General features: G+C 41.3%; 3 protein-coding genes, 1 long non-coding RNA gene and 1 other non-coding gene across 8 annotated transcripts; 3 read left to right on the plus strand and 2 right to left on the minus strand.

Moving 5' to 3' along the window:
- Positions 1-1,934: 1,934 nt before the first annotated feature.
- LOC117773234 lies at positions 1,935-18,535 on the minus strand. Of its 2 annotated transcripts, none has more exons than XR_004615882.1 (4): positions 18,018-18,535; positions 17,677-17,734; positions 16,833-17,589; positions 1,935-1,946 (listed from the first exon to the last, which is right to left on the minus strand). It is a non-coding gene; the product is annotated as an uncharacterized LOC117773234 (long non-coding RNA). The 2 variants fall into 2 exon arrangements; XR_004615881.1 differs by having other exon boundaries at positions 17,674-17,734.
- chchd2 (coiled-coil-helix-coiled-coil-helix domain containing 2) lies at positions 2,913-6,743 on the plus strand. 2 transcript variants are annotated; one of them, XR_004615880.1, is made up of 5 exons: positions 2,948-3,091; positions 4,543-4,801; positions 5,342-5,561; positions 6,365-6,515; positions 6,574-6,743. XR_004615880.1 is itself a non-coding variant. In XM_034604956.1 (4 exons), the coding sequence occupies exons 1-4, from the start codon at positions 3,042-3,044 to the stop codon at positions 6,373-6,375; spliced, it is 540 nt and encodes a 179-aa protein (XP_034460847.1). In that variant the 5' UTR covers positions 2,913-3,041; the 3' UTR covers positions 6,376-6,743. The 2 variants fall into 2 exon arrangements, 1 of the variants encoding a protein (XP_034460847.1); XM_034604956.1 differs by having other exon boundaries at positions 2,913-3,091; positions 6,365-6,743.
- phkg1a (phosphorylase kinase, gamma 1a (muscle)) lies at positions 7,901-17,393 on the plus strand. Its single transcript, XM_034604954.1, has 10 exons — positions 7,901-8,036; positions 9,074-9,221; positions 11,003-11,181; positions 11,398-11,452; positions 11,536-11,601; positions 11,686-11,849; positions 13,510-13,600; positions 13,692-13,845; positions 13,984-14,109; positions 16,166-17,393. Exons 2-10 carry the CDS (start codon positions 9,139-9,141, stop codon positions 16,430-16,432), a joined length of 1,185 nt encoding a protein of 394 aa, XP_034460845.1. The 5' UTR covers positions 7,901-8,036; positions 9,074-9,138; the 3' UTR covers positions 16,433-17,393.
- On the minus strand, positions 18,370-18,507 carry LOC117773514. The gene has a single exon (XR_004615942.1). It is a non-coding gene; the product is annotated as a small nucleolar RNA SNORA15 (small nucleolar RNA).
- A 2,274-nt stretch (positions 18,536-20,809) lies between the features above and the next one.
- Positions 20,810-24,435, plus strand: psph (phosphoserine phosphatase). 2 transcript variants are annotated; one of them, XM_034604958.1, is made up of 6 exons: positions 20,810-20,958; positions 22,417-22,560; positions 22,658-22,792; positions 23,531-23,676; positions 23,871-24,019; positions 24,140-24,435. In XM_034604958.1, exons 2-6 carry the CDS (start codon positions 22,421-22,423, stop codon positions 24,248-24,250), a joined length of 681 nt encoding a protein of 226 aa, XP_034460849.1. In that variant the 5' UTR covers positions 20,810-20,958; positions 22,417-22,420; the 3' UTR covers positions 24,251-24,435. The 2 variants fall into 2 exon arrangements, with proteins under 2 accessions (XP_034460849.1, XP_034460850.1); XM_034604959.1 differs by lacking the exon at positions 20,810-20,958 and adding an exon at positions 21,006-21,301.
- Positions 24,436-24,481: the final 46 nt, after the last annotated feature.

Here is a 24,481-nt window from a genome sequence, read left to right on the forward strand (position 1 = left end):
CATATCTGATATCTCCTTTGTCCTAGTTGATCAGTGTATGGTAGGGGTAGTACACGGAGAACAGAGAGAGCACTTCCGACAGGAATAGTACGATTTTTAAAAACTAAGCCAATAAGAGAAGTATTGAAAAACAATATCAGAAACATGAAGATGGACATCGACAGCATTCTGCCCATTGTGACGTCCTTTTTCCAAGGCATGACATCAGAACAATGGAATCTTTCGAAAAAAGGCAAACCTGATGTGGCCACAATGACCATACTCGGAGAGAAACTGCTGGAAATTGTCATTTTGATGACACAATCCATCCTAAAGGATCTTGAGAGCACAGCTGTGCCTGTGTCTGAGAAGAGTGTGATTTGCTCTTTGGGCAACACACTTCCTCAGGTTTTTGCTCAGGCTCTTGACGTTCCAGATGAAATCAATCTTGTAAGTTCAGAGAATTTGACCCAGTTGACTGCTAAAGAGATTGCAGAGTGTGTCAACTCTGTCCTTTCCATGGGCGTGGACAGTGTGAAGGCAACTACTCCTCGTGTCACACCTCCAAAAAGACTACAAGGTATGATTCAACAGGCCGGCAAAATGATCAAGGGACTCATGAGGAATCTGAAACGTATGTGTGCACCTTCTAAGAGCAAAAAGAAGGTCTACCAACTGGTCAATGAAGATGACAGTCAGTCATCATCCTCATCCCAGAAGACAATCTCAGAAGACAGGGAAAGTCTTCTGTCTGCAACATCCACAACTGTCCAGGAGATCATTAAGGAGGAGGTCTCTCAATACACAGAATCTACTAACGATGAAATATCCGACTATGATTATGATCAGTTGGAATCTGGCTCCACTCTGGAGATTAAGAATGTTGCAGATGACGTTGCTGAGGTGATTGTGGATGAAATCATGTCGCAAAACAAAGATGATCCAGAAACAGCCCAGAGCACACCCTCTCTGAAGAAAGTGTCTGAAAGGATTAGGACAATCGCTGCAAAGCAGTTTGCCCAAGCGTCCATTTGTCGTATTGTGGGCAGACTGAATAACAAGTACTTTGACAGCCTTTACAACCCGGCCTTTGACAAGGTTTTGGGTAGGCAGTCAATGCAATCTGTTACGAGTGATATTGACGCTCTGCTTCCAACAGCAGTTGGTGAGATACAGCAGGGGCAGAATGGGTCTCAATGGATGGATGATATTTTCAGTGGTGAAACCCTCGAGTTAACCAACGAGCTGAATAATATCCTCAGCAATCACATAGATAGGATGAGATTTAAGATGACCTCACGACCAAAAGCCTCACAACCACGGTGCACAAGCATAACGGTTTGTCCGCCACGTGCTATAATATCAGCTGACATCCTTGCCATTGTGTGGTGTTTCCTTGGAGTAATGAGGTGGTGGCTTCACACACAGTCAGAAACTCTCACTTCCACGGTGATAACACATAGTTTAGAAAAAGCTGTGTCAGAGGGCCCGATCGGTGGGGCCAGTCTGCCTTCGGCACCTGGTAATGGGTCTGGCTCAGAAAGCAAGGTGACCACTCCTGAATTCAGTGAAGAATACAGAGAAGAGCAAGAACCAACAGTGGAAGGAAGGAAATTACCCATCAGGATAATTGTTCTGAAGCTGGTTTCGAGGATCTTTGCTAAAGCAAAGTTGTCGAACACTCTCAGATCACCAAACACCATCATCGAGCGTCTACTCGAAAACATATGGGTCGAAATCAAGGATGAAGATTTTGAGATCACCCCAAAAATGATGAAACAACTTGACAAAGCTGTTTTCAAAAAAATCTGCAAAAAGTGGCACGGGGTTGTAAGTGTGCTGTTAGAATTGGAAATTGAAGACCCAACACTGGACAAATATATTGTCTCTGTCGTCAAAGATCTGCTTGTGACACCACCATCAAGATCCAGCGCCATCAGCAGGTTCTTCTCCAGACTGTGCAACGCCTTCTCCAAACCTTTTTAATCAAGAATCTTGTTACCAGATTACCAGAATGAAAGTGTGTAACTTGGATAAGTTTTAGTCTTTAGTCCCCCACAGATTCCCATTTCCATTTTAATTGTCGTTGCCTGCGACATTTGAAGGCTTTTGAACAAAGATTTTCAGCAAAGTGACTCTTTCTCCACAGCAGATGTTAAAAAATGAATGTGTGTTTTTGAATGCCCAAAGGCAGCTCCTTGCCGAGTCCTTGCAGAGTGATCACAGTACAGTTCCTCCGGCTGCAGCAATAAAAGATTTTAAAGGGGTGAAGAAGAAATGTAAAGTAAAACCCTCCAGCTTGTCTTACTGTGAACATGCGTGGTTTTGACAGATGTTATAATGATGATGCAGTTTGCACATGTTCTGGTGTTTACTGCGGCCGTTGAATAAAGTTTAACAACGATAGTTTCCGTCATTTTATGTACTTTTTTATGCACCCAGGTGCTGCAGCTGAAGGAGAACAACTGCACGGTCTGATTGCAGCTGACTCTCCCACAATATGTTAAGGTCATGTGACATGGTGATGTTTTGCAGCGCTGGTAAAAGTCAGACAAAATTTCTAACCAGCATGCATCACGTTAAATCAGTGCGGTGCAGAGTCACATGAAGTCAAAAGAACCCATGGCTTCCCAAGGTAGCTACCGCTGCTATAGCAACAGTCAATATTTGGGGGCGTGGCTTGTTGGAAAACCTGGTGCTATGATGTCAGACTAGCTGCTTAGTTATCTTGGATGTGTGTGTTCTCTTTGACGCAACAGTGTTCTCTCTGGTGTGTATACAGTCTATGATAACGAGGTAGAATAAAGCCCGAGGTAGAATAAAGCCTGAGGGTGGCGGTAGTGCAACACTGTGGGTGCACGCTCCCGTTAATCTCCAGAGAAGAAGATGAAGCAGGCGGCTCCATTGGTTCCGTTATACGAGGAAGTCACCCGGAAGACAACTGATGTAACACAAGGAAAGTTCCCGATTAGCCAAAGGTCGAGTTAGCTTGACAGCACCTGAGCGCCGCGTCTGAATCTTAATCCGCCTGAAAAGCAACACTTTTACCAACAGTTATAACGATGCCGAGAGGAAGCAGAAGCAGGACATCCAGGATGGCCCCTCCAGCCAGGTAACAGCCCGATTTAAATCACATTTGTGGGTTTAAAGTTGTTGTAACGACCGTGAGAGTGGTTTAGAGAACCGGCTAGCCACTTTACCTACGTCACTGCACCGTATGTTAGCCTCCTGGAGATTCAACACATTTATAACTGTGGATTATTTTGTACATTTACACGTCTTGAAACGTGTGTTGAACCTTCAGTGGAATTCAGAAATTGAAGGTCACGGTGTTTTCGGCATTTTTCTGTTGTGTCGCATCAAACACGCTTCAACGATTTGTTATATAAAAACTACTCTTCGCTAAATTTGTTTCCTACAAACCCACAAGTAAATTAAAACGACTAGATATCATTTTGGATTTTCTTCAGTGTATAAATAATCAGACGTGTAATATTTGTCTTATCTTAAATGTGATCTTCTAACATGAGCATCGAACCTCTGACCTCCTGTCCCCATGTCTCAACATCCTCAGGTCCATGTACTTTAACATGATTTTAATGCCAAACCAACCAAACGCAGCAAGTCTCATAACAGGGACCTTAACTGACCCCATGGGCCACTGCTACTTCTACTGTAGTGTTCACACTGATCTGCTGATGTTTTCTACTGTTTTATCACAATATATCTTCATTGTTAATTATATTGTTTCTCTTAAAGTGTTCTTAATCATTTGTCTCTTTTTAAAAGTACAACATTTAATCGACTAATGACTAATAATTTAGTAATAATTAAATACCAGAGGCTGTGACTTGGTATTAACATCCATCCTGAGTGATCCAATCACAAGTGGTCAGCACTAAGTTCAGGTCTGAACGCAGCCAAATGTGTCCCCAAAGCGTCCTGATATCTGAGCCCCACAAATCCGGCCCTGGGCCACATATGAAGGACTTTCCACTCGCATGACGTCAATGACCTGCCACAGTTTCACACTGAGTCAAAGTATTCTTACACTTATCGCCGTCCATACGTTATTTTGTTTATAACCACCACCTAAGTAACAACGCTGAATACCACATAATGATAAATACTTCTGATTCTAAAATAATTCTTGCATTTTTAAACCCGTCTTCGCAGCAGAACTGTACCAGTTTCATTCAGCCGCTCCCGACTCCTCTCTGTCTTTCTTGCTCACGCCAACACACAAACATTGACATCGGACACGTCTGTTTCTCTGCGAACACAAATGACGTAGATGATTTTCTGTCATGTAGAGCGGGTAAGTGAGATCTGATCACAAGTGGTGTTAGGAGAAACACTAAACACATTTTAGTGCCAAGTCTGAACAGGCGAACTTAGCGCAGTGTACCTGTGATCGGATTTGTCAGGATGGATGTTAATACCAGGTCTGAACAGAGCCAGAGAACTCAAAGACATTATTTAAAATTATGTCAGTAAATGCAGATAGTTTCCAGCTGTTGATTGCAATTGGACCAAACCTCTGAATAAACGTTCTCTTCACAGGCGGTCACCACCACCATCACCTCCACCCATGGCCAGGGCTGCACCTCCTCCCTCCCATGCTCCAGTTCCAATGCAGGCTCCTGCCTCTGCTGTGGGCGCACCAGCAGCACCCAGGCAGCCGGGTATGTTTGCCCAGATGGCGACTACAGCCGCCGGTGTGGCAGTGGGCTCGGCAGTGGGACACACCATCGGCCACGCCCTCAGTGGAGGCTTCGGTGGAGGACAATCAGAGTCCGACAAGCCTGACGTCACATACCAGGTAAATAAACTGCGATCGTAGGGCTGGATTAGCATCAGATTAGTGTCTGTATCGTGGTAGGTAGGTCACAGGTACTGAAGATTGTGTGTGTGTGGTGAAGTGTTGATGAAACAAACATTTGATGTAATCCACAGATCCGAACATGCGAGTACATGCACTGTGTATGTACATACTAAACAATAATGATATTTGCAACCTCACACCTTAACTAGGTGATCTTGTTTTCAGTAAAGCTCTATCAGCAGTTGGTGCTTCTTATTTAGTGATTGATTTCTTACCTGCAGTAGTCTTTTCATAGCCTGGTATTTGTTGGTGTTTTTATCTGTGTACAGATATTTGGTTACAGAGGAGGAAAAGATGCATGTTCAGATTAACTGGACACAGCTTTTGTGGGAGAAAAAATATTATTTGACCTAAAATAGCTAGCAGTTAACCAGATGTTATAAACATTACTTCGTTTCAATACATTATTTTGGTCTTAAAATACCGTATGTACACAAGATGTATGAATAATTGCATCATCTGCCTCGTGTCTTTCAGGAGCCCCAGCAGCCGCAGTACCAGCCGCAGTACCAGCAGCAGCCACAGTCCATGTACCAGCAGCAGCCACAGTCCATGTACCAGCAGCAGCCTCCTCAGCAGGAACAGCAGGCCTGCTCTTACGAACTAAAACAGTTCGTCGAGTGCGCCCAAAACCAGAGCGACTTCAAACTGTGTGAGGGCTTCAGTGAAGTGCTCAAGCAGTGCAAGTTCTCCAATGGTGAGTGAAGTGTGGAATTACTTCTATTCCAATACCTAAAGAATTCATCTCATTGATGGAAAGTGTAATTATATCATAATGTTTCAACACAATTTCGGCTTCATCCTTTATTTTATATCACATCAATACAGGGTCTTTGTAGTCTTGATCTTGCGGTTGGCTTTACTTTTTATGTTTGATTTAACACAAATAAAAAAGGCGAAACCTAAGCTCTTGTCATCAAGGGCATCAGAGTTGTGTTGTAATGTGTTACACCACCCAATGTGGCCATAGGGAGTAGCAGTAGTTTCTGAATGTTTTATATAACCTTTTTTCTTGTATTGTATTATTTTTAACCCTCTGAAACTGGACCTCCTGTGCACGATCCTGTACAAATCAATTTAAAATGAAAAACCATAATAGTCAGGGCATTTATTCTTTTTGCAGCAGAAGCAAAGGCCTCTGTCTCCTACGTTTACATACATTTTGTTGTGTGCAGTGAAAAACGTGTTGATATCATGCAGTGGCACCTGAGAGTGTCGCGACTTAATTTACAAAAACATACATAGTTTAAATAACTTCTTTCTTTATTGTTTATTGACTTGCTTAACCTTTTCATGCAGGTTGTACAGAGTTGAGTGATATGAAGTATTTGAATATCCTCCAAGAAATTAGACATCACAGTCAGTAAAAATACCAAAACAGTCACTGGTGGACTTTTTCTCTTGCAAAGTTCAAAGGGGTCAAATAAACCAAATCCCTGATTATAATACTTAATAACTATGATAGACCGTGTGTTAATCAAACTTGTCTTTTCTCCACAGGTTTGTCATAAGGCTGAGACAAATACCTGGAGAGAGAAGTACACGCACAAACTGCAATAAGTAACCATACTGGATACTTACTGGTGTAATTCACAAGAGATTAATAAACATGCTTCATTTAGACATTTGATCATCAGACATCATTGTGTTTGTTTCTCAGGAGACAGCTGCAGACCTTGTAATCATAGTCGTATAAATAATGTTCATAGGTTTTGTGTTGCAGTGTTTTGAGTTGATGTTTTTCTTCTGCTTCAGTGCTTTTAATTTAAAATTCCTCCAGTATCATTATTATAAGGTGAACTGCATTATTTGTTGATAAATTGTGAAATCACATCTCTCTCTGTAGATGTCCACTGTAATAAAGCACTTGGACCGTGAATGCTCTGTGTGGTGTGATGACGTCTTTCATGGGTGTAGGTTCTATTTTGTACTCAACATTATCTTTTACAACTTTATCCAATAAAAACTATTCACAAGATACGAACCTGATATTCAAAATTCCAAGTCCACCAACAATGTTAAATGTCCATCCACTGACTCATTGAGACAGGATTTTTTAATGATACCAATAATTGTTTTTTTTGTGATTTAACAGAAACTACTGATAATTTATTTCACCAATGCTTTTATTCTGAAGCTCTAATGCTGGATGTTCCTTAATGGCTCCCCGCCCCAAAAATGTTCCAACTTAAAATGTTCTTCCAATATGGCACCAGTATCAGAGTCAGCCAGAGATTGGAGGCATTATGTTTTTGGGTTGTCCGTCCATCTCATTAATGCGACATCTTAAGAACGCCTCCAGGGAAGCCTCTCAGTTTTGGCACAAATGTTCACTTAGACTCAGGAAATGACTGATTCGATTTTAGTGGTTCAAGATCAAAGTCACGGTGGCCTCACAAAACATCTCTTGTGCATGATATATCAAATCTGCCTGTAGGGAATTTCTTACATTTTGACCAGTTGAAAACTGGACACAAAGATGAACTAATAAGATTTCAGCGGTCAAAGGTCACAGTGACCTCGTGAGTCTGGACAAATTATTATGAAGACTAGAAATACTTGTTGGCGGAAGCATACAACCTGTGTGCAGTATTTCTGGTTTTGGCCTTATCATTTACTTTATGTTTAATACAATTTATTTTAGTTTCATGTCTGTCATTTCTCTAGCTGCACCTGCTCCCTATGTTATACAGTATCTTGAACTAGGTGCCATTTTGATTTGGATATTGTTCAGTAAAGAAAATACCTCTCCCAGTTCCTGTCTGGAAGGAACATTATAACACTGGACTTATCAAGAAACGTTTCTATTTTTACACACAGTTTCTCTAATAAGACTTGTAGTGTTAAAAGCAGAGGTCTGTCCAGCAGCTGTCATGTCACTCCAGCCTGGTTTCAGACCCTCTAGCTGAGCACTGCATGTGTAGTAATGTTGTGTAGTGTAGGTCTGATCATATTTTTGTATGGACACGTTCGCAGTGTGTTCCCACTGTGTTCCCAACTTATTTTTGGCATCTGACATTAGAGCTCACCCTCAGCAGAGAGAGGAGTGACCCCACAAAGCTGCAGCAGCAGCACCACAGACTCACTGCACCTCTGTGTGCGTCTCCTCCTCTACAGACCCAGGATTGATTATGGATTATCTTCACAGCAGGAAGTGATCGGTACTGATACGGTGAGTGATCCAACTTTTATTTGTTTTAATGCAATGGTTTGTGGTAGCTGGTTAAAGGTCAAATGGTGAGAGAGGAGGAGAGGGATCCAGTTCACACATGGTGGCACTTTGCTTTATTAGTCCACACTGAAATCTGTCTCCGGACATGACCTGAAGTTCAGGACGATCATTGTGCTTGTTGTCAAAAACACGAGACAGAGCTGACATTATATAAGTCATCGAAATCCATTGAAAACAGCCCTTTATTTGTGTTTTATTTAATATAAGAACAAGGTCAAATGTGCATGAAATAAATAAGTTAAATGAAATCCATGTATCTGTTATTTTTATCTAGTCTGATGGATTGGTTTTCCTTATTTTTATAAATGGAAAATAAGATTATATATATTTAGATCAGAGATCTGACGTGGTTCAGAGGCAAAGAAGCAGAACAATTTATTATCATATTGGTAATATAGAGTAACATTTAATTCCTATTCTGAATAACTGAGCATAATAAGTATTTTCTGTGAGGTCACAACATTAGTCAGTAGCATACATCATTTTAATTTTAAAACATTAAGCGAACATGGCAACATTAAAAGCATATGATCAGTTTATGAGACTTCATATACGGTTTCAAATTAATCTACACAAAAGTATAAAAAACTACCCAGGGATGCAATGTTGAAAGATTTGATTTTTTTCTCAATTATTCAATATGTTTGTTTCATGAAATGTGAAAATACAACAGAGAAATATGTTCTATACAGTCGCAGAGCAAAAAGAAAAATGATAATTAAATGTTTTGTTTGACCCAACACCCATTCAATTCGATTTACAATGAAATCAGGGAAAAATAGTAAATCCTTACATTTGAAAACCAGCAGCCAGTAAGAGTTTGTTATTGACTAAACTTATTTCACACGAATACTTACCGTCACCAAATATCTTCTTCAGACGTGTGACTTTACGTCCAGCTCTGATAAATGACTCTGTCCGAGTGGTGTCAGTGGTTGTTGCCCTGTTGAACATGTTGAACACGTGTTGTCCTCCAGCAGTGTTGAGCTGTGAGAGGAGAACACTGTTCTATCTGTGGTGGTGAAGTTGACGTCACTCCATCATGACCAAAGACGAGGAGATCCCTGACTGTGTCGATGCTCAGGAGTTCTACGACAAGTATGAGACCAAGGAGATTCTGGGAAGGTACGATCATAAAGAACATGTATATAATAATATCGTCTGAATATGGGCGTCAGGACCTCACAAATGTAAAATCTTTTGTTTTGATTTACATTTACATTTTTTTGTTTCTGATGAAGGAAAGAAAATCACACTTGATTTTCATTTGTCACAACCAGTGGACATTTGTGACCTTTAAAGAGGTGATGCACATATTTTTGCCTCCGCCAGGGAGGTTGTGTTTTCACCTCTGCCTGTTTGTTGGTTGGTTGGTTTGTCAGCAGGATTACACAAAAACAATTAAATGGATTTCAACAAAACTTGGTGGCAGGATGGGACATGGACCAATAAATACTCCATTAAATTTTGGTACAGATCTGGACTAAGGGCTGATCCCAGAATTCTTTTTTTTATCAATTTCTTTAACGTTGTGTTTTTTTCACTGAATGCATGGTTCTTGATTTTAAAGATCAGGCATGCGCAGGGGGACTGACACCTATGAGTGTGTGCAATTGGGTATGGATTCAGATACAAATCCACATCTAGTGGATTTTAGTTTAAATTTGAATTTTAAGGGGTTAGGCTTTTTTCATCTATTGTACGGCAACACATTTTTTGTGTGGATTTATACAAAGGGACTGTTCTTGACATTTTTGGCCCTTGGCAGAGGTATTTGCTCTCTACTGGTTGCCAGTCCAGTTAATATAATAGTTTGCTTCATTTTAAAGAACTAGTTCAACATTTTATGGAAACAATTCTTATTGTCTTTATTGCTGAGAGTTTGTTCAGAGGATTGATGCTGCGGATCAACAGATTAGTAACGTTTATTTGTTCATTTTGACCACCTCTGTTCGTGTGGACAGTACAAAAAAAGAAACAAGCTGAATGGTTTCCCTGGAGTTTCCCAGAAGTCCCTGAGAGCCGTCCTCTGTGCAGAGCCGGCTCATTGTCATTCCCCACCACCCGTCAGACAGTGGTGCTGTTATGTAAACCACACACACACTTCAAGTAGGCTGCATTCATTATCTTATAACATGTTTTTGGCACAAAGGGTTTAGTGTTGAGAGCAGCCCGGGACTGTGCTGACAGATTAGATTATGTTGCTCACTGTCTCACATGCAGACAACAAGGTCACCGGATGAGACCATCAGCTTCTCAAACACAGGGGTCGGTGTGTTAGTTATAGTTTCTTAATGTTGGTCACCTTCAAGTGTCTGTCCTGAAGTAAATACATGAGATCAGATGAACAATCACAAAGATCATTTTAAAACGTAGAGGAAATTTATCCCTTGTACGTTTGAAAGTCTCCTGCATTAGTTGGATGATAAGGTGCCAACCAACAGCAGATATTAGCGACCACCAGTGGATGTTAGGGACGTGTCATCAGTTGGCAGACCCACCACAGGCTGGTCAAACCTCGATGTGTGCCCCTAACAGCTTGGACTCTTTCCTCCTGATCCCTCCCCTGAAAAATAATTCCTGGATCCAGCCCTTTGTCCGGATCTACATCAAAGTTTAATGGGTTAATTCTGGGCCCATGTCCCCTCCTTCCATTAACCTTTGTGATAATATGTTCTGTACTTTTTGTGTAATCTTGCTGACAAACAAACAAACGAACCGGTGTGAGATCATAACCTCCTTGGGGAAGTGAAAAGGTCAAACATGTGAAATTACTTTGTGAAAATTCAGTACAATCCCCCAGCCATGTTGCCTCCTGAGTCCAGCTGTCCTAACGGAAAAACTCTGAGGAAATAAGTAAACTGGCAAAGCTGTCGAAATAGAGAACTGGATGTGTTTCTCCTCAGGGGGGTGAGCAGCGTGGTGCGTCGCTGCATCGACAAGCGGACGTCTCAGGAGTACGCGGTGAAGATCATCGACATCACCCCCTCGGACAAGACGACCCCGGAGGAGATCGAGGAGATCAGGGAGGCGACGGTGAAGGAGATCGACATCCTGAAGAAAGTCTGCGGAGAGGACAACATCAGTGAGCACAGACACATCCCCCCCCCCCACACACACACATCTAATCTATTTTGGAAATGTACTGTTGCCCAACACAAGTCTTATTATTGCTTACACAAAGCAAATACATTGTTTGGCCTTTGTCCCACTAACTTGCTGATCAACATGATCCCAGAGGTCTCTGACTTAATTAAATTCAAAAGTGAATGTGTCTCAAACGTCTCTGTCCTCTCTCCAGTACAGCTTAAAGACAGCTACGTGTCCAACGCCTTTTTCTTCTTGGTTTTTGACCTGTAAGTGTCACATCTCAAGTTTAACGTTATTGAATTTTAAACTATGAATTACCAGCCTTTCAAAAATAGTTTCTGTCCTCCAGGATGAAGAAGGGTGAACTTTTTGACTACCTCACAGAGAAAGTTACTCTGAGCGAGAAGGAAACCAGGTCAGCGAGCGTGTCACTGAAATGAAAGAATCATCCTCATCTCTTTGAGACATTGTCTGAGTTGTGGTGTGTGTTGGTTTTAAGGAAGATCATGCGTGCTCTGCTGGAGGTGGTCCAGTTCCTCCACAACCAGAACATCGTGCACCGGGACCTGAAGCCTGAGAACATCCTTCTAGACGACGACATGAACATCAAGCTCACGGACTTTGGCTTCGCCATGCAAATTGAGCCGAGTCAAAAGCTCAAAGGTCAGTGAGAGGTTGTGTGGAAACACACCAGCAAAAATTATAACCTCCTCCAAGGAGCTTATGTTTTCATCCCTGTCCTTTTCTTTGCTTGTTTATTTGTAAGCAAGATTATGCAAAAACTGCTTGACCGACAAGGAAACTTGTTGGAAGGATGCATCTTTCCATGAATCTATTATCACTTTCACTGAAATCAGCCATGTTCAGGGGACTGATATTTACGATTTTTAGAAGTTGTACAAATGCACAGTATGTATGGGCAACTGGACTTGCTTGATGTTTCACTTCTCATCCAAGGAGCTTCTTTAGTTCTTCAGTTTATTAGTGTGTGTAATTTGGTGCAGATCCAAACAAAAATCTGGATCTAGTGAATTTAAATGTTGTTTCCCGAGGGGAAAGTTAAACTGTTGAATTGTTAAATAAATGTTACGTCATCCTGCAAAGACAAGTTAACTTCTACGTGGCCCGAATCACTCAGGGTGTGAATGCAGCAGAAGTCTCTTCTAGTGGAGCGTCTCTGAATGTCCTGCTCCAATAGACGTCCCATGTTTATGACGCTCGGTGAACTTTTCAGCTCAGCAGCTGCTGCTGGTGGTCAGAGGAGAATCTTCTCTCTGAGCTGCTCCCACAAAGGTTAAGATGAAACAGGACACTCTGATCTGTTTGCTGGAGTCCTGCTTACAGCACACTGACCTTTCCACTGAGTCTCCTCAATGACCTGCAGAGCGTCTGCAGCGGGAAGTCAGACACTATGGAGTCTGTACATCACCGCATGGTTTTGCTTAGTTGGTAAATAGAGCATGTGATGTGCGTGTTAGATTACTACCATATAAACAGTGACTGTAACACAAACTCTGTGAATGCAGAGTAAATTCTATATATATTCACCTCGGCCAAGGAGCTTATGTTTTCGTCTGCGTTTGTTTGTTTCTTATTTAGCAGGATGATGCAAAAATACTCAATTGATTTACATGAAATTGTGTGGAGGGGTGGGAACTGACCCAAGGAAGAACCCACACAATTTTGGAGTGGATCCCACATCAGGGGGCGGAACCAGGAATTATTTTTAAACATTATTTGTATAATTTAATATCCTGAGATGGGCTTTTTTCAACATTTTGGTTAATTTCTTGGAGATGAATTCATGGATCTGAACTGATATTGATGAGTGTGTGGAATTAAGTGCAGATTAAAACAGAAATACGGTTCTAGTGAATTGAGATGTTGTTTCATGAGGGAACCTTTTGGATTTGGTGGAGGTTAGAACTCTACTAAGTGTCATTCTATTCATTTCTATTAAGTTATTTTAACATTGGAGCTTTTACGTGACCTTTTGTAATTAAGTAAGTGCTATTTTAGTTAAATAGAGCAACTAATGTAACTTAATCAAAGTAATTTTCAAAAAGTAATTTTACATCTGTTTAAGTAACATTCTGTTTGGCTGAGTGATGTCACTGCTCTGCTCACACCTTAAGACTAAACTACTCTCATCTACACATGTAAAAATCCTTTAACAGATGGTTTTACAGCTCATAAAAAGATTGGAATTATCATTTCACATTAAGTTCATGTTTCTGCTCTGATCTTTAGAAGTTGTATGTAATCCACTGGACTTGAAACACAAGCGAGTTGTGTTCTGTTGTGATGTGTGTGTGTACTGCAGAGGTGTGTGGGACCCCTGGTTACCTCGCCCCTGAGATCATCGGGTGCTCCATGGACGCAGGACATGCAGGATATGAGACCCCTGTGGACATGTGAGTGTTGTTCAGAGGCTAAAACCACAACAGAAAGTCATTTGAACATATAATGGTTAAAATCTGAAGCCCCTCTGGCTTATGTTTACAGGTGGAGTTCAGGCGTGATCATGTACACGCTGCTCGCAGGCTCTCCGCCCTTCTGGCACAGGAAACAGACGCTGATGCTGCGGATGATCTTGGCCGGTAACTACGACTTCTCATCTCCTGAATGGGAAGACCGCTCAGACACTGTTAAAGATTTGGTACGATTTTTTTCTCAAGTCTACACCTTCAATGAGCTTCATAAAATAAAAGAATCTGATCATTTAAGAAATCTTTGAAGTTGCACTAAGGTTTTTCTCATTCAATAACCAGTGAAACTCTTCATGTGGTTCCCTCAGATCTCTCGGATGCTGGTGGTGGATCCGAAGCAGCGTTTAACAGCCATGGATGCTCTGAACCACTCGTTCTTCTCACAGTATGTGGTGCATGAAGTGCGACAGTTCAGCCCATACAGACGCTTCAAGGTGAGACAACAGAGATTTTAAGAAAAAAACCTTAATGTTTTACATGCCCCCCTTTTCCTAGAGCTGATTTCCACCCTTTTGTATAATTTTCAATGTTAATGACATAATTCCCATAAGGATTATTGTGTTGCATGTACACTACCGTTCAAAAGTTTGGGGTCACCCAGACAATTTTGTGTTTTCCATGAAAACTCACACTTTTATTTATCAAATGAGTTGCAAAATGAATAGAAAATATAGTCAAGACATTGACAAGGTTAGAAATAATGATTTTTATTTGAAATATTAATTTTGTTCTTCAAACTTTGCTTTCGTCAAAGAATGCTCCATTTGCAGCAATTACAGCATTGCAGACCTTTGGCATTCTAGCTGTTAATTTGTTGAGGTAATCTGTAGAAATTTCACCCCACGCTTCCTGAAGCACCTCCCACAAGTTGGATTGGCTTGATGGGCACTTCTTGCATACCATACAGTCAAGCTGCTCCCACAACAGCTCAATGGGGTTGAGATCTGGTGACTGCGCTGGCCACTCCATTACAGACAGCATACCAGCTGCCTGCTTCTTCCCTAAATAGTTCTTGCATAATTTGGAGGTGTGCTTTGGGTCATTGTCCTGTTGTAGGAGGAAATTGGCTCCAATCAAGCGCTGTCCACAGGGTATGGCATGGCGTTGCAAAATGGAGTGATAGCCTTCCTTATTTAAAATCCCTTTTACCTTGTACAAATCTCCCACTTTACCAGCACCAAAGCAGCCCCAGACCATCACATTACCTCCACCATGCTTGACAGATGGCGTCAGGCACTCTTCCAGCATCTTTTCACCTGTTCTGCGTCTCACAAATGTTCTTCTGTGTGATCCAAACACCTCAAACTTTGATTCGTCTGTCCATAACACTTTTTTCCAATCTCCCTCTGTCCAATGTCTGTGTTCTTTTGCCCATATCAATCTTTTCTTTTTATTGGCCAGTCTCAGATATGGGTTTTTCTTTGCCACTCTGCCTAGAAGGCCGGCATCCCGGAGTCGCCTCTTCACTGTAGACATTGACACTGTCGTTTTGCGGGTACCATTTAAAGAAGCTGCCAGTTGAGGACCTGTGAGGCGTCTATTTCTCAAACTAGAGACTCTAATATACTTGTCTTCTTGCTGAGTTGTGCACCGGGGCCTCCCACTTCTCTTTCTACTCTGGTTAGAGCCCGTTTGTGCTGTTCTCTGCAGGGAGTAGTACACACCGTTGTAGGAAATTTTCAGTTTCCTCGCAAGTTCTCGCATGGAATAGCCTTCATTTCTAAGAACAAGAATAGACTGGCGAGTTTCACATGAAAGTTCTCTTTTTCTGGCCATTTTGAGAGTATAATCGAACCCACAAATGTGATGCTCCAGATACTCAACTAGCTCAAAGGAAGGCCAGTTTTGTAGCTTCTCTCACCAGCAAAACAGTTTTCAGCTGTGCTAACATAATTGCACAAGGGTTTTCAAGGGTTTTCTAATCATCCATTAGTCTTCTAAGGCGATTAGCAAACACAATGTACCATTAGAACACTGGAGTGATAGTTGCTGGAAATGGGCCTCTATACACCTATGTAGATATTTCATTAAAAACCAGACGTTTCCACCTAGAATAGTCATTTACCACATTAACAATGTATAGAGTGTATTTCTGATTAATTTAATGTTATCTTCATTGAAAAAAACAGTGCTTTTCTTTGAAAAATAAGGAAATTTCTAAGTGACCCCAAACTTTTGAACGGTAGTGTATGTATTTTAAAATTTTCCTGAATTATTTTACTATTTATTGACTGTTTTATGTTTTATTCATGTTTTTATTTATTTTTGGATTCTACAATTTATTGGCTGCATTTATTTGTTATCTTAATTGCTATTTTCAAGTACTGAGATGAAAAAGGGTAATCTGTGATACAAGCAAAGTACATTTAATGAGCATAAAAAATCAGCAGCTTAAATTCATGAAATTCACAGGGATCGTGATAGTTTCCCACAATTCGAACATATAAAAAAACCAATAACCAGCAACCTTTGCTGACCTTTCTCCATCAGGTCATCTGCTTGACAGTGCTCGCCACGATGAAGATCTACTGCAACTACCGCCGTGCCAAGCCTGTCACCAAGGAGGTGATCAAGAGCGACCCGTACTCGATCAAGCCCATCCGCAAGCTCATCGACGCCTGCGCCTTCAAGATCTACGGCCACTGGGTGAAGAAGGGCCAAACTCAAAACAGAGCCGCTCTGTTCGAGAACACGCCCAAAGCCATCCTGATGTCGATTGCTGCCGAGGCAGATGAGCCCATTCACCAAATCTGGTAACAGGCACCTGTTCCTCAGGTGCACATCTGATGGAGCTGTACTCTCCCCACTGTACGATCTGGTGTCTGACCTCTACCACACAAGGTTGAATAAGTATGTCATTAATGTGGATTGGACTTTAAAAGCGCTTTTCAATACTGCAGTACAATTGTACCAAGTGTGGCACACATGGGTGTCTGTAACTCTGCAAGTAAGACGTGTAACTGTTAAACAGTTCGCTTGTGGTCAAGGTTTAAAAAATGACTTTAAAACAAGAAATGTACTGTTAAAAAAGTGTTTTAAAGTTTGTTACTTAAAATTATCCAGATCTCCACTGTAAAGTATTTGCTTTGAAAATGTGTTGATGCTTGTTTTTAACAAATGGAGGCAACAGCTTCTCCATGTTAATTATCAGAGACACTCCGCAACAAATTCAAATGACAATTGTCATTAAAATAATTGATTTCTGGTTGTATAAACCATTTTCTGGAATGTGTTAAATCAGTTGCATCATGCAAATACTACAGAGTGGAAACTTGGAAGGATTGGGCATTGGCCAAGAAAGAACCCATTACATTTAAACACAGGTCCATACAAATTAGTAGATGCTGCAATTTTCCATCACGTTCTTGAATATCTTATATTGTATTTTGACATTTTCACGGGGAATGATTCACAGACAGATAATTTAATGGAACTGTTGAGCCTTTGCGGAGGTTTGTGCTCTACCGAATGTCATTCTTAAACTGTGAGACCTTGGCTTAACAGCTGAAGCTAAACTTGTGGAAACTTATTGCAACTGGATTATGAAAGAGAATCTCCATACTTGAATTGGCACTGACTTACGCGTGTGTACTGTGTGGATTTTTGATGGTTGTGCAGGATGTACGATATTGGTAACAGCTTCAAGGGAAGTTGTAAAGATTATAGGACATAAATGTTATGCTTTAAAATGTATTTATTAAAATTGCTTTTAATTTAAAACCTTTGTCATTTTATTTGATTCTTTTTAATTCAGTTTATCCAATAAATTTAAGCACAATTACACGAGACCCAATCTGAATACAGTTACAAGTTTATTATAAAAGAGGGAGGTACATTCACATCCACTACATCTTTGATAGAACTCATCCATGGGCAGGGAGCACACGTATAAGATCTGCCTTCCAATGATGGATCTATGGAGGAAAAAGCAAAGAGAAAATGATTGAGTTTAACAGAAAACAGGGAGAGAATAGTCACTTATATTTTAATCTTCTTACCACGAGTGAAGGAGTGGACAGTTTTCCCTCAGCCCAGCTTCAGCTACAGACACCGGCTGCTCTGTAGAATTTAACAAAACAGAACACATAAAATCAAAAAACGAGCAGAAACTCTAACAGAGCAGCATCTTCAGTTTCCTTGTGCATCACTGTACTCATTCCTGCCGAGTAAGATGAGGCCCGGAGCAGCACACATCCAGTAATTTAGCAGGAATGAGACGATACTTTTGCATGGTGTCTGACTGTGTCCAACACAGAGCAGCTGGAACAGAATTCGTCCAAGCCTCCTCTAGCATTTACAGGGCTATGAATAATAATGTCCTGCGTCAGTGTACAAAACGTACCATCGACCGGCCGTTCTTCACCGGCTGGAGGTCACAGCCGCTTCAGTGTGCGGAGACGGGCTGCAGGACTGAGCTTGCATCACAGCACTTCACCATAAATGCACATGCTAGAAGAAAACAGGTAAAATATGTTAGGAGAGTAATTCATCTACTTATATAATTCATCTCTTACACACATGAAATCATTCAGAGCTCATAGCAGGGTTTAAAAAGTGGACTAATCCTTATTGTTTGACTTAATTAACTAATCAACAATATCTGAACGAATATGACTGCATGTCTAATCAATGAAAACAATATTCAGTTGTGTATAATCATATACAAACCATATAATTCAAAACTATTAACACGTTTCTGTATTCACTCTGAGATAAGAAAGAGGCACAGAACAAGCACTCTTCTGTTTTTGAGTCAGTGTGTGAAAACAATAATTTAGCATAGTGTCTGACTGCATTTACTATTTCAAGAGTAAAACAGAATTCTTCCATGCATTAAAAACACAGGATATCAACAACTATTTACGAGGCCACATTAACAAAACATTTAAAAAGCATTTGAATGAGGTTCTGGGTCAAAAGCAAGCCAATGGACCATAGATGTGTAAAAATGGGTATGAAAATATTATTAGCTATGAAATATCAGTAATTCACTCCAATATCTAGCATTATATTATCATTAAAGCTTAATTGTTTATTGTGATGAGCACTGCACTAGTGACCTGGCTGCAGAAGATATTCACTATAGTTTGTGCTTAACAGTAAATAATACAGTCCATTAAATGTCCCTTTACCATGTTGTTCACTTTACCGAGGTCCTCCTCCTGTAGGAGGGCACAGTGACTTCCTGCTGCTCTGACACATGGTCTGATTATGTAAAGATGGAGGTCGGAGTCATGACACCTTTTCCAGGGTGGTGCTGTGAGTTGATCAGAAAACAGAGGTGTACAAATAAATAACAGTGAAAAGTGAAAATGATCCGCAAAGGCTTTATAACTGTGGCACACAAAATTGGGCTAACCTCGACATCATACAAACTACTTGATACTTGTAATGGTTTATAGAGGCTAGAACATGTAAATACAACTAGAAACACGCTGTCACACTACTACAAAACCATTTACCCACCATTCTTTCACTCAGATTAACTTTAAAATACTCATTACTGACACACATGTGTAGGACCACGTGCTTTCCGCACCACAGAGGTTAAGGTGAATATAAAAGCTGATGACTGACATTTACTCTGAAATACATGGTCCTGACATAAATACTCACACTTCCATTTGGATCCAGACTTTAAGGCGACACAGGAGAGAGTATAGAAACATTTTTTGTCTGAGCTCCACACAACCAGCTCTGGTACTCGTGGCTGTATGCGGTAGACTTCTTCTTTGTCGTCTTCTCCCAGTTATTTATTGGATTTTGCAAACTACCCTCGCCTCATTACCGCCACCATGCGGTCTGGAGTACTGGACTACACTTGAGCCCTCCCTTTCCTGTCGATTTGATTTCAGGACTCGTCTCATCTGCTCTGATCACGCGTCTTCACTACAGCGAGACGTTTGCAGTCGGCCTACTGTCCTGATTGTTTTTCATTCATAAAGAAATCTGTTATTAACTGTTGTCTAGTTGTTATTTTCCACTTCTGAAAGAAATGATATGGCCTTTTTGCAATAAGAGAATATGAATAAAACATAGAATAAAACCATTTAAGACGCAAAAATAATACAAAAATTATTATAATTTCAACTGTAAAAGGTGAATGTTCCCATTTTAAATCATTGGTGAAACCCTCAACATCAGCTGGAAACTAAAATAACTGGAAATCTACTTTAAAAAGAATGTATTGTACTGTGTTATACCAGATAAGAGTAACACTGCTGAGGCACAAACCCTGTTATTAACATCCCGCTCAGGTGATCTGATCACAAGAGCACAAGAATGTGCCCTCATTGCCACAGACTTGGTCCCAGACCAACTCCTGACATGGTCTCCATGAGCAGATCATCTGCTCATGGACCAGGGTTAGGGTTAGGGTTAAAGACACTTCGAGGACACACTCTGAGATCTGCAGCACGACATGTATTTAGAGCTGTGCTGTTGTGGTGGAGTCACTCGGGGTAGTGGTAAAAACCAGATTAGAAAAGGGTGTGGGAAGCTTTCTGTTGGCAACACAAATGTGGTTCTGGGCCACAATGAAGGAGCGGCCACTTAGCTGACATCATCTGGCATGCTACAGTTTATTAATAATACAACAATGATAATAATAATAATAATAATAATATTAATCTTTATACCTTTAGCACAAATCTAAACACAAAACACTTTTTTAAACAATCAACACCAGTTCAAAATCAGGCATTAAAAGGCATTAAAAGGCATTAAAAGGCCTACTTTTATAATAGGTTTTAAGCAACAGGTAACTGGCAAATCTAATCTCCGTAGGCAAGGAATGAACCAAATGTATTAAAAGTGTAATATAATTTTTTCAATCTTTTGAAAATTAGATGAGACCATTTTGGACCCCCTCTAAATCGAGATGGTACATCTCAAGGGGGTTTATCCTCTATGGTTTGTCCCATGACAATACATTTTTTACTAAATGGACACCCCCCTCCCTACCCATGACGCACTTGTTCATCTGCACACAGAGCGGGGAAGTGAACGACAATTTAGTTCCTCGTTCGAAGTGACGTCGTCGGAGCTGCTCCCCTGTGATTGGCAGATGTTGACACCGAATAACCACTTATTGAACATTATGAAGATGAATGAATGAATGAATGGACTGTTCCTGTTGTCATGGAGCCGGGGCAGCGGGTAGTGGGCGGTCCCACGGCAGCGGCTCTGTGATTGGTCAGCGCCCGGTGAGTCCATTGAATGCGGAGTGGTCGGTGAATCCTGCTGCAGCTGCTGTTTCTGCCGGATCGACTCTGCTCTTCCCGGTAAGTAACAGCGGGAAACCGGGGGATATTGTACCGTAAAGACATCCGGTGTGTTAGTGTGACGCTGCGGAGTGTTTCCTGACGCTCGACAGGGAAAGAGAAAGTGTTTAAAGCGGCTGGAAGCAGAACAGGACACGGTGCAGGTAACGGTCGTATGTTCATGCTAACTTTACACAGGCTTCTCCTGCATCTGGAGGTTAATATAACACACAGATGCACTTGGTTTAATCACCGGGATCCACCGTTTCTTCACGGGTGGTCTGCGGGGGCCCGGGTCCACTGCACCGCGGTGCGCATCGGGTGATGCAACACGGGCAGAGGATGTCCATCACCCTCTTGTATGGTTTGTTTATGCAGCCTGCTGCTTTATGTAACGTTATTTAGTCACACATCACCGGGCCAGGGACACGTGTTTGATCCCGGGATCACACACTGTCGGTATTTCACCCAATGGACGAGTTTGCTGCGCCACTGGATTGAAGACATCCACTGCGCACAGGACTTTAGTTACACAACAAAGTCCAGCAGCAGCAGCAGCCGGGGAAAGAAAAACCACAGAGCTCCTCCTCACCTCTGCAGCTTTAGAGATCATGACTTTTAGATTATCCCTCAGGTGATTATCCCTCGGGTGACTTCCCAACGCTGCCACATCATAATGTTTTTATCTAGAGATAATCATTTAAAATGCATTCAAAGTTTTGTCCAACAAACTTTTGTGCAGAGCTCAGAGAAATGAAGGTGTTTCATACTGTCAAAAAGTACAAAATATAAGTAGTAGTAGCAGCAGTCAAATTGTTGAAATTAGAAAACTGGTCAAATAAAATAAAACTCTGTTTTGCAATGTTAAAGAAAGTGAAATCCGATCTGTCCCTGCTAAAAATATATACAAAAGAAATACTCAAATAATACAAATAATTATAGACAGAAGTATAAATAAATGTAATTCTACAAACAATGATTTTGATAATTACTAGTCTAACTCTGATGAAGACATAACCGTCAACATTAGTTGGAAAATGTTATAGCAAGAGACCTTCTCCAGCCAATATTCACAATTCACAGTTTCCCCTCATAGGGTTTAACAATCTGTACACGGTGTGGCATCCTCAGTCCTTAACCCTCCACTAGGCTGAATGCAGAAACCTCAGGGAGAGTGACGAGAGAGGGATCCCTCTCCCAGGACGGACAGAAGTGCAATAGTAGTTGCGTGTGCTGGAGCACATCAACAAAATAAAACAATGTTTAAAACATTCATGAGGAAACACTGTCTGACGTGAATTGAGAGGTGTCAGTGTTTTATGCTTTTATTTAAAAAGAAAATGAAAAGTGTAAACTTGAAATACCAAAACAATATTCCTTTTGAAAACAGAAACCTATGCTGGCAGACCCGTAAATCCAGTTGAACTGCTGCTGCTGTTTTTGAGTGTTTTTCAGATATACATTTTGTTTTCCTCCCAGCAAGATGACGTCAATTTCCCAAACGAAGGAACTGTTCAGGAGAGCAGATGCTGTGTGTTTCGATGTGGACAGCACAGTCATCAAAGAGGAGGGCATCGATGAACTCGCCAAATTCTGTGGTGTTGGGGATGCCGTCACTGAGATGTATGTACAGAAATGTTGTCAACGTTCCTCGTCTTCACTTGATATTACTGCGTTGGTTCTGGATGTGAAGCCATCCTGTGTTACGCTCACATTTCAGGACTCGGAAAGCTATGGGCGGCTCATTGACGTTTAAAACGGCCCTGACTGAGCGTCTCTCCATCATCCGATGTTCCAGAGAGCAAGTGAACAAGCTGATAACAGACCACCCACCTCAGCTCACACCAGGTATCAGGTGAGCGTGTCACAATTGTTCTTTATTTTTAAGTAATGTCAGTCAGTCAGTGGGCTTTGTATTCCACTGAAATACTGGTATGTGCATACAACATGCATGGCAGTGTTTCCCATGTATTTATCATTACAAGCCTTTCCTGTCTCCACAAAGCTGTCCAAGTACTCACCCTGACTGGAAAACGTGTGCAAGCACGGTTTGTTCACAAACCTGCTCAGCCACAGTTTATAGTTAAGGCTTCTTGGCCAAAATCATAGACTTTATATAAAGATACACAACGCACCTCCACTTCCTCCTTCTATACAGAAACAAAGCAAAATGTCCCAGATACAAACGCCGCCGTCTTGTGCCGATGACGTGTTCTGGAGCCAGAGTCTGAAGTAGCGATCGGCATATGGCGCAGCGGTGTCGATGCATGCAGTCGACCAATCAACAACGTTTCACCTCGTTTTTATAGCATCAAATAACTCATTGAATCTTACAGGAAAAATGTGCACTTGCAGCCACCAGGCGGTGATAGAAACACTTTGATTTCACTTTTGGCCAGTCGTCATGTCGTCTGTCTGTATGTGCAGTCTATGGTCTAAATGAGGTTTCCAATTGTCTGCAACCCCAAAATAAAAATAATTTAAAAAACCTTGCCACTTATTCACACTGGTTCAGCGGAATCAACTGTAACGAGACAGTTGCATGCATGTGTCCAATTTGATTGATGCGAAATGTCCATTTGTGTTTATCCAGGGAGCTGGTGGACGATCTGCACCAGCGCAACATAAAGGTGTTCCTCATTTCAGGCGGATTCCGCTGCATCGTTGAACATGTGGCCACTCAGCTCAACATTCCTCTGCAGCACGTCTATGCAAACAGGCTCAAGTTCTACTTCAACGGTATATTTGACTTTTCTCCCTTTTTACTGGAGTGGACCAGTGTATTTTTTGTGGGAAACAAATCAGTGCTCGCTCTATGAATGAAATGACGAGGCTTGATGATATCAAAAACAGACCTTTCCTTCATCTCAAGTGTCTCTCGTCATCTTGTTCTTGGACGTCAACCTCTACTTGTGCATCCTGTGTGTTTACAGGAGAGTATGCTGGTTTTGATGAGAGTCAGCCCACAGCTGAGAGCGGTGGAAAGGGGAAGGTCATCAGCCTGCTGAAGGAACAGTACGGCTTCAAGACTGTGGTGATGATCGGAGATGGAGTCACTGATCTTGAGGCCTGCCCTCCTGCTGTAAGTGCTGTTCAAGTGTGCACACGTAAATCTTTGACATGTTGTTTGTGTATTTTTGAAACAATCCGAGCATTTTGGGAGTGGCTGTGTGATCACAATATTATTTCCCTCTGCCCTCAGAGTGCATTTATTGGATTTGGCGGGAACGTCACCAGGCCGCAGGTGAAGGAGAGGTGTTCGTGGTACGTGACCAGTTTCGGGGAGCTCCTCAAAGAACTGGAGAAGATTTAAAGATGCGAAAATGAACTGTCATTTTAACATTTCATATTTGCATATCTGATGGTTTTATCCAGTGCACAAAGTTCCTTAGACTCTCAATAGATTTTTTTATAATAAATGGATATGTTTACATCAGTGAGACCAGTTTTACCTTCATGGAGATATTGCCTTATTGATTTTTATACTAGGAGATACTACAAGAATAACCAAACACTGTGTGTGTGGTAGGTTACGAAGAAGACT

The sequence above is a fragment of the Hippoglossus hippoglossus genome, chromosome 13, assembly GCF_009819705.1.
Source record: "Hippoglossus hippoglossus isolate fHipHip1 chromosome 13, fHipHip1.pri, whole genome shotgun sequence".
NCBI classification, from domain to species: Eukaryota; Metazoa; Chordata; class Actinopteri; order Pleuronectiformes; family Pleuronectidae; genus Hippoglossus; species Hippoglossus hippoglossus.

Coding starts and splice junctions, on each gene's coding strand:
- chchd2 (XM_034604956.1), top strand. CDS start 3,042: ATGCCGAGAGGAAGCAGAAGCAGGACATCCAGGATGGCCCCTCCAGCC. Junction 3,092..4,542: donor AGGATGGCCCCTCCAGCCAG/GTAACAGCCCGA, acceptor TTCTCTTCACAG/GCGGTCACCACCACCATCAC. Junction 4,802..5,341: donor AGCCTGACGTCACATACCAG/GTAAATAAACTG, acceptor CGTGTCTTTCAG/GAGCCCCAGCAGCCGCAGTA.
- phkg1a (XM_034604954.1), top strand. CDS start 9,139: ATGACCAAAGACGAGGAGATCCCTGACTGTGTCGATGCTCAGGAGTTC. Junction 9,222..11,002: donor ACCAAGGAGATTCTGGGAAG/GTACGATCATAA, acceptor GTTTCTCCTCAG/GGGGGTGAGCAGCGTGGTGC. Junction 14,110..16,165: donor GCCCATACAGACGCTTCAAG/GTGAGACAACAG, acceptor TTTCTCCATCAG/GTCATCTGCTTGACAGTGCT.
- psph (XM_034604958.1), top strand. CDS start 22,421: ATGACGTCAATTTCCCAAACGAAGGAACTGTTCAGGAGAGCAGATGCT. Junction 22,561..22,657: donor GGGGATGCCGTCACTGAGAT/GTATGTACAGAA, acceptor CTCACATTTCAG/GACTCGGAAAGCTATGGGCG. Junction 23,677..23,870: donor GCTCAAGTTCTACTTCAACG/GTATATTTGACT, acceptor GTGTGTTTACAG/GAGAGTATGCTGGTTTTGAT.